This window comes from Panicum virgatum, chromosome 2N (genome assembly GCF_016808335.1).
Source record: "Panicum virgatum strain AP13 chromosome 2N, P.virgatum_v5, whole genome shotgun sequence".
Classification (NCBI taxonomy): Eukaryota; Viridiplantae; Streptophyta; class Magnoliopsida; order Poales; family Poaceae; genus Panicum; species Panicum virgatum.
This window is the reverse complement of record NC_053146.1, coordinates 43,143,697-43,155,977: the sequence shown is the minus strand read 5'-3', so window position 1 is coordinate 43,155,977 and position 12,281 is coordinate 43,143,697. Positions and strand designations below refer to the sequence as shown.

General features: G+C 46.7%; 1 protein-coding gene across 1 annotated transcript; it reads left to right on the top strand.

Moving 5' to 3' along the window:
• The first annotated feature begins 909 nt into the window (after positions 1–909).
• Positions 910–5,121, top strand: LOC120660582 (enhanced ethylene response protein 5-like). Its single transcript, XM_039939158.1, has 12 exons — positions 910–1,296; positions 1,370–1,463; positions 1,550–1,639; positions 1,993–2,058; positions 2,268–2,357; positions 2,446–2,493; positions 2,623–2,684; positions 2,771–2,858; positions 4,049–4,125; positions 4,438–4,512; positions 4,603–4,708; positions 4,788–5,121. Exons 1-12 carry the CDS (start codon positions 998–1,000, stop codon positions 4,911–4,913), a joined length of 1,221 nt encoding a protein of 406 aa, XP_039795092.1. The 5' UTR covers positions 910–997; the 3' UTR covers positions 4,914–5,121.
• Positions 5,122–12,281: the final 7,160 nt, after the last annotated feature.

Here is a 12,281-nt window from a genome sequence, read left to right as displayed (position 1 = left end):
ATCATTATCTAGTTATAATAGATTTTGTTTTGCATCACAACTCTATGTATATTTGATATATATTCAATTGAACCATTTCTTTGAGAATTGATATTCTTGTCTCTCCATCATACATGAATACATGATGATACATATCGTGGGTAGTATTTTTATATAAAACTTAACATTAATAATATATTATTAATAATATAAATACTAATTTAGAATTTTATATTGGTGCATTTTAATATTTTATTATAATTATATAATTTATATTTAGGAGTTACTTTAATTCTTAATAATGATATAATTGAATAATTTATATGCAAATTTATGAGGTTATTTGTATTATTTTTTATAATAACATAGGTGGGTAATTTACGTGGATTACTTTAGATTTTTTATAATGGACGAGCTGGGTAATTTAGATACATGTTTACGGATTTACTTTATCCTATTTTATAATGGTAGAGGTGGATAATTTATTAGAAATATTACAGATTCAATGACTATTATGATTTGAGTTGTTGAATTGATGACCGGATGTTTCTATTTTTATGAGAATTTCTAGAATTTTTCTAGTTTTTAGAGTGTCCATTTAGGATTCTAGGTGGCTTTATATAAGGCTTCAAAAGAAATCTCCAATTAATAATAGTAAGATTGATATTCTTGCTCTAAATTAATCATGTACAAAAGAATGATGCAATGGTCAAACGAATTTAAGCAAAAAATAGACTAGAGAGTCAAATAAACGACATAATTTTCAATTATAATAATTGCTACTACTAGTAGTTAGAGGTAATGTCTGATTTGTTTTCTTTTAAAAAAATGAACACTTTGCGAGGAACGAGCTAGCCAACCAGAACTCGTGCATAACCGTTGATTTCTCGATCGACGGTGAGGGTTGCTGATCTCCACCACTCTTCCAGTCACCGGATCGAACCTGGTACCGGCTTCTTCCAGTTCCAGCCGCCGCCGCCGAATTCTGAAACCCGAAACCCCAACTCCGCCGCCGGAGATGGCAGCGTACTTGAGCATGGGCGAGGCGCACCGCCGCATCGGCGAGTACCTCTCCCGCGTGGTCGACGCTATCTCCTCGTCGGACGGCGCTGCGCTCGCCTCCCTTGTCGCCGTCTCCTCCGCGCCCGGTTCCACCCTTCTCTCCGACGCCCTTGCCGCCTTCCCTGACTTCCCGCGTCTCGCCGGAGACCGCTTCCCGCACCTCGCTGACCTCCTCATCCCGCTGCTCCGCGCCATCCACTCCCACTCCCTCCAGCGTTTCGCCGACGCCTACTCCTCGTTCGAGAAGGCCGCCAAGTTCGTCCCGCTTCCTCCGGATTCGGTTCAATTTGTTGGATTCTTCGAATATTTGACGTGCTTTTGGTTGCAGTGCATTCCTTCAGGAGTTCAGGAACTGGGAGACACCGTGGGCAATGGAGGCGATGCACACTGTGGCTCTCGAGATCAGGCTGCTCGCCGAGAAGGTGAGTGGGGTGGCTGATCTGTCCATCTGGGTGTGTGAACTTTTGAGTATTTGGCTCATGTATTCTGGTGTATTATCTTGGTGTAGGCAGATAGGGAGCTTGCGACGATCGGAAAGAATCCTGACAAGCTTCAGGCAGCTGGGTCCTTCCTGATGAAAGTTTTCGGTGCACTAGCGGTAAATAGTATTGATCGAAAGATTTGTTCAGTATTCTTGCTTGAATGGTGATGTAGGCTATTAAGCTTCAAATGAAAACTTCGAATGAATTACTAGGACAATTGTGAGCTATTTTGATAATTGCTATGCTAATTAGCTAGGCTTGAATAGTTGATATTGGAATTAAATTCCATGTCTTATCGTTTACTGGCTCAGTCGAATTATGAGGAACATCATTGAGTGGCTATTCTTGCATTGAATGAAATCTTTCAGGTGTTTTTTATTGGCTAACTGGTCGGCCTGTTCTTTGATGCATCATATTTATTTCTATTATCTGTTGTGTTTTGATAGCTGTTTTCTGTCCAATATTTCAGGTGAAAGGACCTAAGCGCATTGGAGCACTCTATGTTACCTGCCAGCTATTCAAAATTTACTTCAGGGTAGGGTTGTTTTCCTTGTAAATTTTTGTTCATCTCTCTGTAACTTGTGTTACTGGATTTACTAATTGAACTTTGAACAAAATGCAATACATACAATATGCAGTGATGACATTATGTTCGATGAATAGTTAACTGTAGCATGTACACTAGTTCATCAGTAATATATTTTATGTTAACAAGGACTTGGAGCTGATGATGAAATTATGCAGCTTGGAACAGTAAACCTTTGTCGTAGTGTCATAAGAAGTATCGAAACTGCCAGGAATTTCGATTTTGAAGATTTTCCAGTGAAAGACAAGGTAAAATAGGCATAGTTTAGGCCATTGTTCCCTCTCAGAGACTTAATCAGTTACATTGGCATTTGTTTTGTCACTTGTGATGGTACAGGTCACTTACACTGGGCGCTTGGAAGTATTCAATGAGAACTTTCTTGTCGTAAGCTCTCCCTCTCACCCTCTAGCACTCCCTCTCTCTAGCACGCTTAAACATTTTCATGTTTATAAAGATGATTTCACCAACAAAATAGCAAAATTGCTAACACAAGTTTTTGTTTCATTAAATCAGGCAGATCAGAAGCTAACTTATGCTTTGATGCATTGCAATCCTCAAAGCGAGTCAAATTTGAGGTACTTATATTGCATGGGGTTTGTGTAGCATGTGATTTATGGCATACCCGTGTGTTGGGACTAAAAAATCTGTGTTCTATTTTTAGGAGAATTTTGAAGTTTCTTATCCCCGTAAAGCTTTCACTAGGTGTACTGCCAAAAAGGACCCTCCTGGAGAGATACAATCTGCTTGAGGTATGTTTACTTCTATTCACGGGTTATTGCTTAAGTTGGATGCAATTGTAGCATGTGATATATCCATTAGAATTGAACCATCCACCTTTTTCAACTACAAAATGACATGAGGCTGTTTTTTTCTCATGTTACTTCAGCAACAGTGTAGTCACTGCTTTGTTACATTAAGACATTTACAAGTGACGACACATTTAGTTTGCTTGAAAGGGTCACCATGTTCCATTCTTGATGTATAAAGCTGGTTTTGCAATGAGTAGATAGGAGGATTCAGTGGGGACTGAAAATTTGTATTTGACATATAACAGAAATACAGAATAGTTTCGCCACATATTGGTTACATTTAAAAGAATTTTACATTTGTTGATTCTTAATCTGAAGGATACAACTTTTCTTATCAAGTTTACCCTGTTTAAAACAAGGGTTGTGAAGAAAGGATCCTACAGTACACCTAAGCCCTGTGAGACCTACTACATGCATTTTGGAACATGCCCTTTTCCTTTTGTCTACTGTTGTCTCCACTGTTCCGAACACGGGTGTCCCAGGCCATATACCCTGTCATACACACGGAATATGTGGCCCTATCTGCTGCCATGTAATCAGCAGCTAGGCCACATAATGGCCTCATTTTACACAAATTATACAATAACAGCTTCTAGGTGAGTTGATATGGCTACTGATTTTGAGTTTAGTATGGAGGCCCTGACCACTCAACCTTATTTACAGCAGCCTGTGAAACCATGGTTGGTGAGTCAGGCTGGTTATAAAATACACACTGTCTTTTCATTCACCAAAGATGAGCCCTGCTTTTCAATGAATTGCCATAATGATAAACATATTAAAAACATGACCAGTAACCGACTTCAGAGGTAAACATGCCAAGTTCTGAAAGGGGAAATAAGTTGTTTTGGTAATGACCTCCAGCGATTGTTTTGCTAGTGACTGCTATTTTGAATTCCCTTGCTAATCTTTCTGGTCTTCTCATGAACAGCTACTATTGTTTAAGCTGACACTTGTAAGCTCAGTTTTGATGGTTGTACTTACTACGTTTGCTAAATATGCTTCTCCATCGTATCTGTTATTCTTCGATAAACATGTTTGACTTGTATTTTATGGTGCTATAGTTATGCATCTAGGGAGATTTCCCCATGCTTCCCGGTGGGATTTCTACAAGTGGTAATATGGCCTTTCAGTATGCAGATGTTATGACTTCACTTAAGAGAGGGGATCTCAGGCTTCTCAGGCAAGCCTTAGACAGGCATGAAGACCAGTAAGTTTACCTGTTTGCTGTTCCTTGGGTTAGTTTCAATCATTTCACTGTCTATGATATTTATTTGTTTTGCAATGCAAGAGATTTGGATTCACCGGTTCCTCTGCTAAATTAGCTTCAATCAATTCACTGTCAATTATATCTTATTTGTTTTGTGAGATTTCTTTGATTCACCTGTTCCTCTGCTAAATCAGCTCCAATCCATTCGCTGTCTTTGATGTCTTATTTGTTTTGCAAGATTTCTTAATTCACCTGTTCCTATCCTAAATCAGCTCCACTCCTTTAACTGTCTCTGATATCTGTTTTTGCAAGATTTTTGAAATCTGGTGTCTACCTTGTATTGGAGAAACTTGAACTTCAGGTCTATCAGAGACTAGTTAAGAAAATGTGAGTGCAAAACCGAAGTCATCTCTAGAAGTCTAGTTTGCTTCACACCTTTTGACCTAAGCCTTACGGGCTTTGCTGTTTTTCCACCAGCCATATCATTCAGAGGCAGAAGGAACCAGCCAAGGCACATCAAATTAAGCTAGACGTTGTGGTAAAAGCTCTGAAATGGCTTGAGATCGACATGGATGTGGATGAGGTGATTCTTGCCGATCTATCATATCTTGCATACAGTTTATCTGCGACGTATTTAACCTAGTTTCTCACTTTGCTATCAGGTGGAGTGTATCATGGCATGCCTCATATACAAGAACCTCATAAAAGGTTACTTTGCTCACAAGAGTAAGGTCCTTGTCCTCAGCAAACAAGACCCCTTCCCGAAGCTGAATGGGAAGCCTGTTTAGTCACAGGATCGTTAATGACCATCTTTGTAATTCTGGTGAATTTGCTCATAGGTTGATGTTTTGGACACGTGTTATCGTAGTTACTGAAACGCTTGTCTGACAAAAACACTCTCGGATGTAACATGTATCGATGTATCATTGTTGGCCGTCAAATTGGGAGCGATGGTTTCCCGTACGATGGGTACTTTGCACCCCCAAGTCTTCTCAAGGAGTCCTCTTGGTGATCTTGTTTTGATTACTTCAAAAGGAAAGGTGATCGGTCGCCAAGTCTGTAAAACGACTGAACGGTCAGTGTTTGGTCTGACTTGGCAGGGTTCAAGATGGCAATGGGTACCCGAAACCTAATATCCGACGGGTTTTACCCACTAAGGAGACGGGTATGGAACAAAATTTCTACCCGTGGGTATGTTACTGGACAAAATTTCTTACTCATCGGGTATAGCGGGTACGGTATAGCGGGTACGGGTATGGATATATACTACCCATACCCGCGGGTAGGAAATACCCGTGGCAAAATACTAAACAAGCCTAAATCCCTAACCTATTTAGCCCATACAACCCATAAATTTGGCCCAGACCAATTAAACTAGCCTAGTATATATATTATGAACAGCTGAAACCCTATTCCTCACCCTTACTCCATTCTCAAGTGCCAGCCGCCGCAACTTCCTGCTCCACTCGCAAGTGCCAGCCGCCGCACCTTGGTGAAGCCTGGTCACCGCTCAAGCAGTCAAGCCGCCTCCATCTCCTCCTCTCTGCATCTTCGGCCGGCGCCCCCCCCCCTCTCCAACTCCGGCGCCCCAAGCGAAGCGGCTCGCAGATGCAGGCGCGCAGCACAGTTCGCGGCCTCGCTCCTCGCCTCACGGAGTCACGGGTCGCCGCTCAAGCCACCTCCATCTCTCCCTCTCTGCGTCCGCGGCCGGCGCCCCCTCCCGTCCCCAACTTCGGTGCCCCCAAGCGCCACACGCCTGCGCCACTCGCCTCACAGCCTCGCGCGCGACTGCGGCTTGCAGATCCCGTCGCCGCGCGTCGGAGCCATGGTGGAGAACTCTGGAATAGGGCAAGACGATAGTGGGTGTGTTTTCGGGTGCGGATTACCCGTCGGATAGAAATTACCCGCCGGGTACGGGTATGGAATTATTTTTCTACCCGTGTGCTGGTGCGGGTAACCCGACGGGTAAAATCTAGTCTCGACGGGTACGGGTGTGGGCGGCTACTACCCGTCGGGTACGTACCCGTTGCCATCCCTAGCCGCAGGGTACTGTTCTGCTACCATTCCTGTCTTGGCCTTCATACTGGTGCAGTTACAAACCAAACGGGTCCTTCGTACTGGTGCAAAACCTCAAAAGTTACAGCCGCAGACCAGCAGTGCATGATTGCAGAAATGTGCCGAAGACCACATGCACAAATGAAATTTTGGCACAGCCCTTCTGGTACGCACAAGCAGCTCTGCAGCTGCACAATACAGTTGGCTACCCAAACCCTCCCTGCACCCCGTGTACTCTCCGTCCGTGAGACGTGCATACACCCATCAGCCTATCGCGCGTCTACCGTAGCCGGTACTAAAAAATTTTGCAGCCGAAGCGAGCACCGCATCACTACTCACTAGCTAGTAGCATCAATCTGTTGTATTTCCCTGGACCACGATGATATTGATGCACAGACCGGCCGTACAGTACAGGCACCGTACTTAATTTAAGGGGGCGTTAATTAACAAGCATCATTAATTTGCCTGCATCTCATTTGCCGCCGCTGCTCTACTTCTCCTGCCCTGCACAGCAATAATCAGAGAGCCATGCCAATCCCCAGCACTGCACCAACTGCGTCACGCGTAGCGATCCACCACCAGATCGGCCGACGACACGTCTGACCAGCAACCTCCACCAAGCACGCCCGAAGCAGCAGCGATTGATGAGCAGCTCGTGCTCGTGTCGTGCCCCACTGGCACGGATCACGCGAGAAGCTAAGAGCCGGCGAAGGGAAATGGTGGATGCTGCCTGCCTGCGTGCTCGAGGATCCGAGCCGCGCGCATGCCCAACGACCTTGGTACCAGCCAACAGCTTGAGCACCACCCAAAGGCAGCCAAAGCTACCCAACCCAACCCAGGGCCTGACGCCGACGGGTGACAAGGTCCATTCCACAGCTCAGTCCGATTGGGCAATTCAGCAACAACTTAATCGGAGCATGCTGCACGATCGGATCTGGTGTGCAATTTCAGTTCCTCCTGCAATGCAAGTTTGAATGCAGTTAGTCCGATTGTGGTGCGGCCTAGAGCTGAGCTCCTTCATTTCTGCGGCACCTTTCATCATGTTTGAAAAACAAAATCAAACCCGGAACCAAAAATCTCACCTCACTCCTTTTCCTAAGGAAAAAAAATGCCTGGGGTTTATATTTCAGGACCTGACGACCATATCAAAAGGCAAATAGCCATCCAAGAACTTAGAATATTCGCTTTCCGTAAAGCGGATGGAGCCACTAGCTGATGAAGCGATGATAAATCATCCAACACAAAACCAAACTGGAAAGCGGCTGTCCGAATGCAACCCGGGGTTTCGTGCGGTCTGTTCGGTTCAATGCGCAGTGCCGCCTGCCATGTCGTCAATTCAGACAGCTTAGCATGGACGGACATGGACGAAACAATTCCTTGCATGTCCCTGCTGCTTCCTAGGCAGCTTCATTAGCTTTAGTAAGCATGCCACCCCGATTAAGCTCCTTAAACACTGGCTTTTATCTCCTTCGCACGGCTCGACGACGACGACGTAGTAGCACTGTGTGCGTTGTTGTCTCTGCTAGATCCCACCAGAAAATAGCTCTGGTGGCTGGTGGCACCCAAAATATCTTAATACCGAACAAACAGATAAGATGGCCTGTGTTTTGTTTATGAGCAAACAATGCGACTAGAGCATTAGCATTAACAATTAAGAGAGACGTAAATTAAACTAAGGGCGTGTTTAGTTCGCGAAATTTTTTGGGTTCGGCTACTATAGCACTTTTATTTTTATTTGGTAATTAGTGTTCAATCATGAACTAATTAGGCTCAAAAGATTCATCTCATCATTTACAGCTAAACTGTGCAATTGATTATTTTTTAAACTACATTTAGTGCTCTATGCATGCGTCCAAAAATTTGATGTGACGGAGAATCTTGAAATTTTTTGGGAACTAAACATGGCCTAAGAAAGGTCAGCGCAGTTCTTTTTCTCGTTCATACTTTTGGTCACAACTGTTTCCATGGTGCTTCATCTCGACCTTTATGTTATCTAGTACTTATTTGGGCGACTCTTTTTCCTTAGACAAGTGTCACAGTTCATCGTCTCAAAGCTAATCCACTGCAGTAGCCCGGATGCAAAAGACACGCACACTACTAAAGCTTAGAACAGCTCGTAAATGTCAAAAGCGAGTCTTCTGAACTTACCACATGCTGTACGCCTGTACGGTTCTAGTAATAACCTACTCAGTGTACAGTGTACTACTACAAGCCTTAGGCCGTGTTCAGTTACAAAATTCCAAATATAGATTCATCTCGCGATTTACAGACGGGTTCTGTAATTATTTTTGTGATCAGTCTATATTTAGTACTTCAAATATAGAAAGATGCATTTTCAAAAATTTTACAGGCTGCAACCAAACACGGCCTTAGCATTGGCACCAACGGCATACCAGTACATTACCAGACAAACGTCCTGCACATCTTTTACACCAGATGTTTCTTGCCCAAATTCCCTTCTTCTTTTCTCGCATGTTGCTCTCATGCGGCGTGTACATGCTTGTAACATCACCTTTTGTACCCACCAAGTCCTTTACCCGCCTCATGAGTATGATCGATTGCTGCGAAAGCGAAACCACCATAATAAGGCGCATCACTGAAAGTGCTCTTGGCTTTTTCAAAGCACAAAACGTACAAGTATACCCAAGCTAAGACAGAGAGAGACCGTATTTTCCGGGTATGCCGAGAGATTGTGGAGCGAGGAAAAGGGTTTGTGTCCTTGTCGACAGGCAGGCAGCTCGCCTCTTCTATCCTATATTTCCTAAAGCAGATATCACGATCTCTGTCTTTGCAGCACACAAGTCGGAGAAATTAGAAAACAATCTCACTACCATTGTACGCTAAGATTCCCGAGCAAAGTGAGGCACCAGCTTTTACATATATACATATATCAGCTTTTATTATATATATATACATATCCTGTTAGATTCTTGTTATTCTTAGGGGTGACAGTGTGTATTAGGATAACAGATAAAATTAAAGTTGTATTTACAAGCACTCCGGGAGGATAATGTTGTGGATGTGTGTGAAACGATGGGAGGAAAAAAAAAGTTAAGGCCTTGTTTAGTTGTGTAAACTTTAGGGTGCAAAGTACTGTAGCACTTTCGTTTGTATTTGGTAATTATTATCCGATCATGGGTTAACTAGGCTCAAAAGATTTGTCTCGCAAATTACAGACAAACTGTGTAATTAGTTATTTTGTTTAGCTACATTTAATGCTTCATGCATGCCTTCAAAAATTAGATGTGATGGGAAATCTTGTAAAGTTTTAGAATTTTAAAGGCAACTAAACAAGGGCTAATAGGATGTGTACATGTAGGTGTGAACAGCTGAAACTTTCCAAGCATATCATTCAGCCTGCATCTGGTCTGCGATAAAGCCCCAGCCCTGCTTTTGGGCTTGCCTTTGCCGCCGCCCTTTCCTGCTCGGTCAGTGCCTCTGCCTCTGCCTGCCTGCTGGGCTCATCTGGCATCAGGTTTCAACACATGCCATAATCACCACTGGGGTGAATGATTTGTGCTCATCGGTGATGAGAGACGCTGCTGGAGGAGCGAGGCACCAGCAGTTCAGCCGGAAATCTGACGGAGCCGCTCCACCTGTTACCTGTGTGCCGCAAGGAGATGAGCCATTATGGGAATCTCTGCTGGGCGATGCCCCATGAGGCCATGGCTGCATCTCCCCGTTGCGAGTTTGATGATGCATCGTCAGTTGGACGAGGGCTTTGCGTTGGCGCGAAGATCGTCGGGTGATGGGTGAGCATCAGGGGAGAGTAAGCCCCTAACTATGGTCATGATTCCATCAGAGAATATACCAAGCCATGTCTTCAATTAGCTAGGCTGGCCGATCGAGATTCATGCATTGCGTGAGGAGAGGTGATCATTGCCAAATTGAAATCGGGGCGTCTTTGACGGCACAATAGATGTGCCTGAAACATGAGCTAAGAAGGCCGTCAGGTCGAGACCAGGAGTCCAGGAGTTGTTATATTATTTGTCTAAGCTCCGGAGCTGATGTTCTAGCAAAGATATGCGAAGGTGTGACTGGGGGCAAAAAAAAAAACTAGCATTGCTCTCTGTTGTGGAGGAAATGTTGAAAAAAATTAAAAATATTCTTAAAAGGATGGAAGTACTATTGTTGGCATCCTGGTGCATTTTACTTACTCTATAAAAAGCACACGTACTATTGGCACCCTATTTTATTCTTAGATTTGAGAGGAAATACCGTACTCCATATACCATGATCTGTGGACACTGCCTTCATTACTGGAAAGGAGTCTTTGAGCAGAGAGTATCAGCAGAACACATGGGTCATGGGTGGGTTATACTCAAATCAAGAAGTGACCACATGGGGCCCAAGAGCCTCTGCTTGTGAAAAGAAACATGTGCTGGCGGCACTGTGGTACAGACAATATACATTTCCAGTGACCACAAGTCCATCCCCCGATTTATTAGGACATGGAGCCACGGGCTGCTGTTTATTTTTGGAAGACGATATTGTATACAAGTGCAGAAGTGCTATTGACAAAAAGAGACAAGAGGTAGCTGGGAAAATAATACAGACGAGAACCTACTTTTGCAACTAATTGGGGGTACTCATTAGACCCAGAGTACGGCAAGACACGAGCCATGAGCTGATATCAAATTGATCAGCTCATGACTCAGCTGATACCAACCAACGATGCTATTAGCTGTTTAAGACTGACCCCAACAGCGCGAGGCAAAACGATTTTTTTGCCTCGCGCTCGGCACTGTGCACGCTCGGTTCCACCTCCAACAAAAGAGGCACCGTGCGATGCATTTTGCGCACGGAAGAGAGAGGGGATGCAAAAATACATCCCCTCTCTCCTCGAATGCATTCAGCGACGGTGGCGGCGCGGCGCGAGCGCGCGGACGGTGGCCCCCTTCTCCACCGGCGCCGGCCTCGCCCCAGGCCCTCATCCTCCCTCCGCCGCCAACCACGAACCTCCTCCCTCTGCGGCGACGGGCGAGCGCGCAGACGGCGGCCCCCTTCTCCACCGGCGCCGGCCTCGCCTCGGGCCCTCCTCCTCCCTCCGCCGCCAGCCGCCCCCTCGCCGCACCTCCGCGCCGCCTTCCTCCTCCGGCCGCGGCGGGACCGCGGTGGATGTGGCGGCGGCCGCCGGAGCTCCATTTCCCTCCTCGTGCTGGCTCGCGCGCTGACGCTCGCCCCTCCCTGCGGCTCGGCTCCCCTCCCCGGGCCGGCAGCGCGCAGGAGCTCCTCCTCCTCGCTCCTCTTGGGTGGAGATGGGCGGCGGGCCTCCCTCTCCTCCTGCGACGACGGCGGGCCTTGCCAAGCCAAAGGCGACGGCGCCTCCGACCACGCCCTCCGCGGTGAATGGCACGGGGCCACACCAGGTGGTGGACGCCAGCGTCCTCCTGCGACGCGCGCAAGCGCTTAAGGAGGAGGGCAACTGCCTGTTTCAGTCACGCTCAAGGAGTACGAGATCGCGCTCCGCATCGCCCCGCTCGGCCACCCCGACCGCGCCGTCTTCCATAGCAACCGCGCCTTCTGTCTCCTCCAGCTCCGCCCCGCGTCGACCACGAGGCCGTCGCCCAGGAGTGCTCCCTCGCGCTCCAGGCCGAGCCGCGCTTCCCGCGAGCGCTCCTCCGCCGCGCCCGCGCGCACGAGGCGCTCGGCCGACACGAGCTCGCCCTCGTCGACGCGCTCGCGCTCCTCGCACTCGACCCCGACCACCGCGACGGCGAGGAGGAGGTGCGCGGCGTGGATCTGCCAGCCGGCCCGCCCGCGGAGAGGAGGCGAGGCGCAGCGGCGGGAACAGTGAGGGGAGCCGGGGAGGGTCCGCCGCTCGCCGCTGGCCGTGCTCGGAGGAGGCGGCGCGAGCGCGAGGCGCAGAGCGGCAGAGGAGATGGGGGAGCGGAAGAGAGAAATGCGATTGCATGTTGACTGTTGGAGCCGGTGGAACGGGAACAAAACGCAAATCACTGTTTACGCGAGGCAAACGGTAATTTGCCTTCGAAAAATGCATGTCGTTGTTGGAGTCAGTCTAACACGGGTTCGGTATTTGGTAAACTAGTCTATCAATCCGTGCTCCCGCACGGCCTAGTTAGAGATATCTAATAATTATC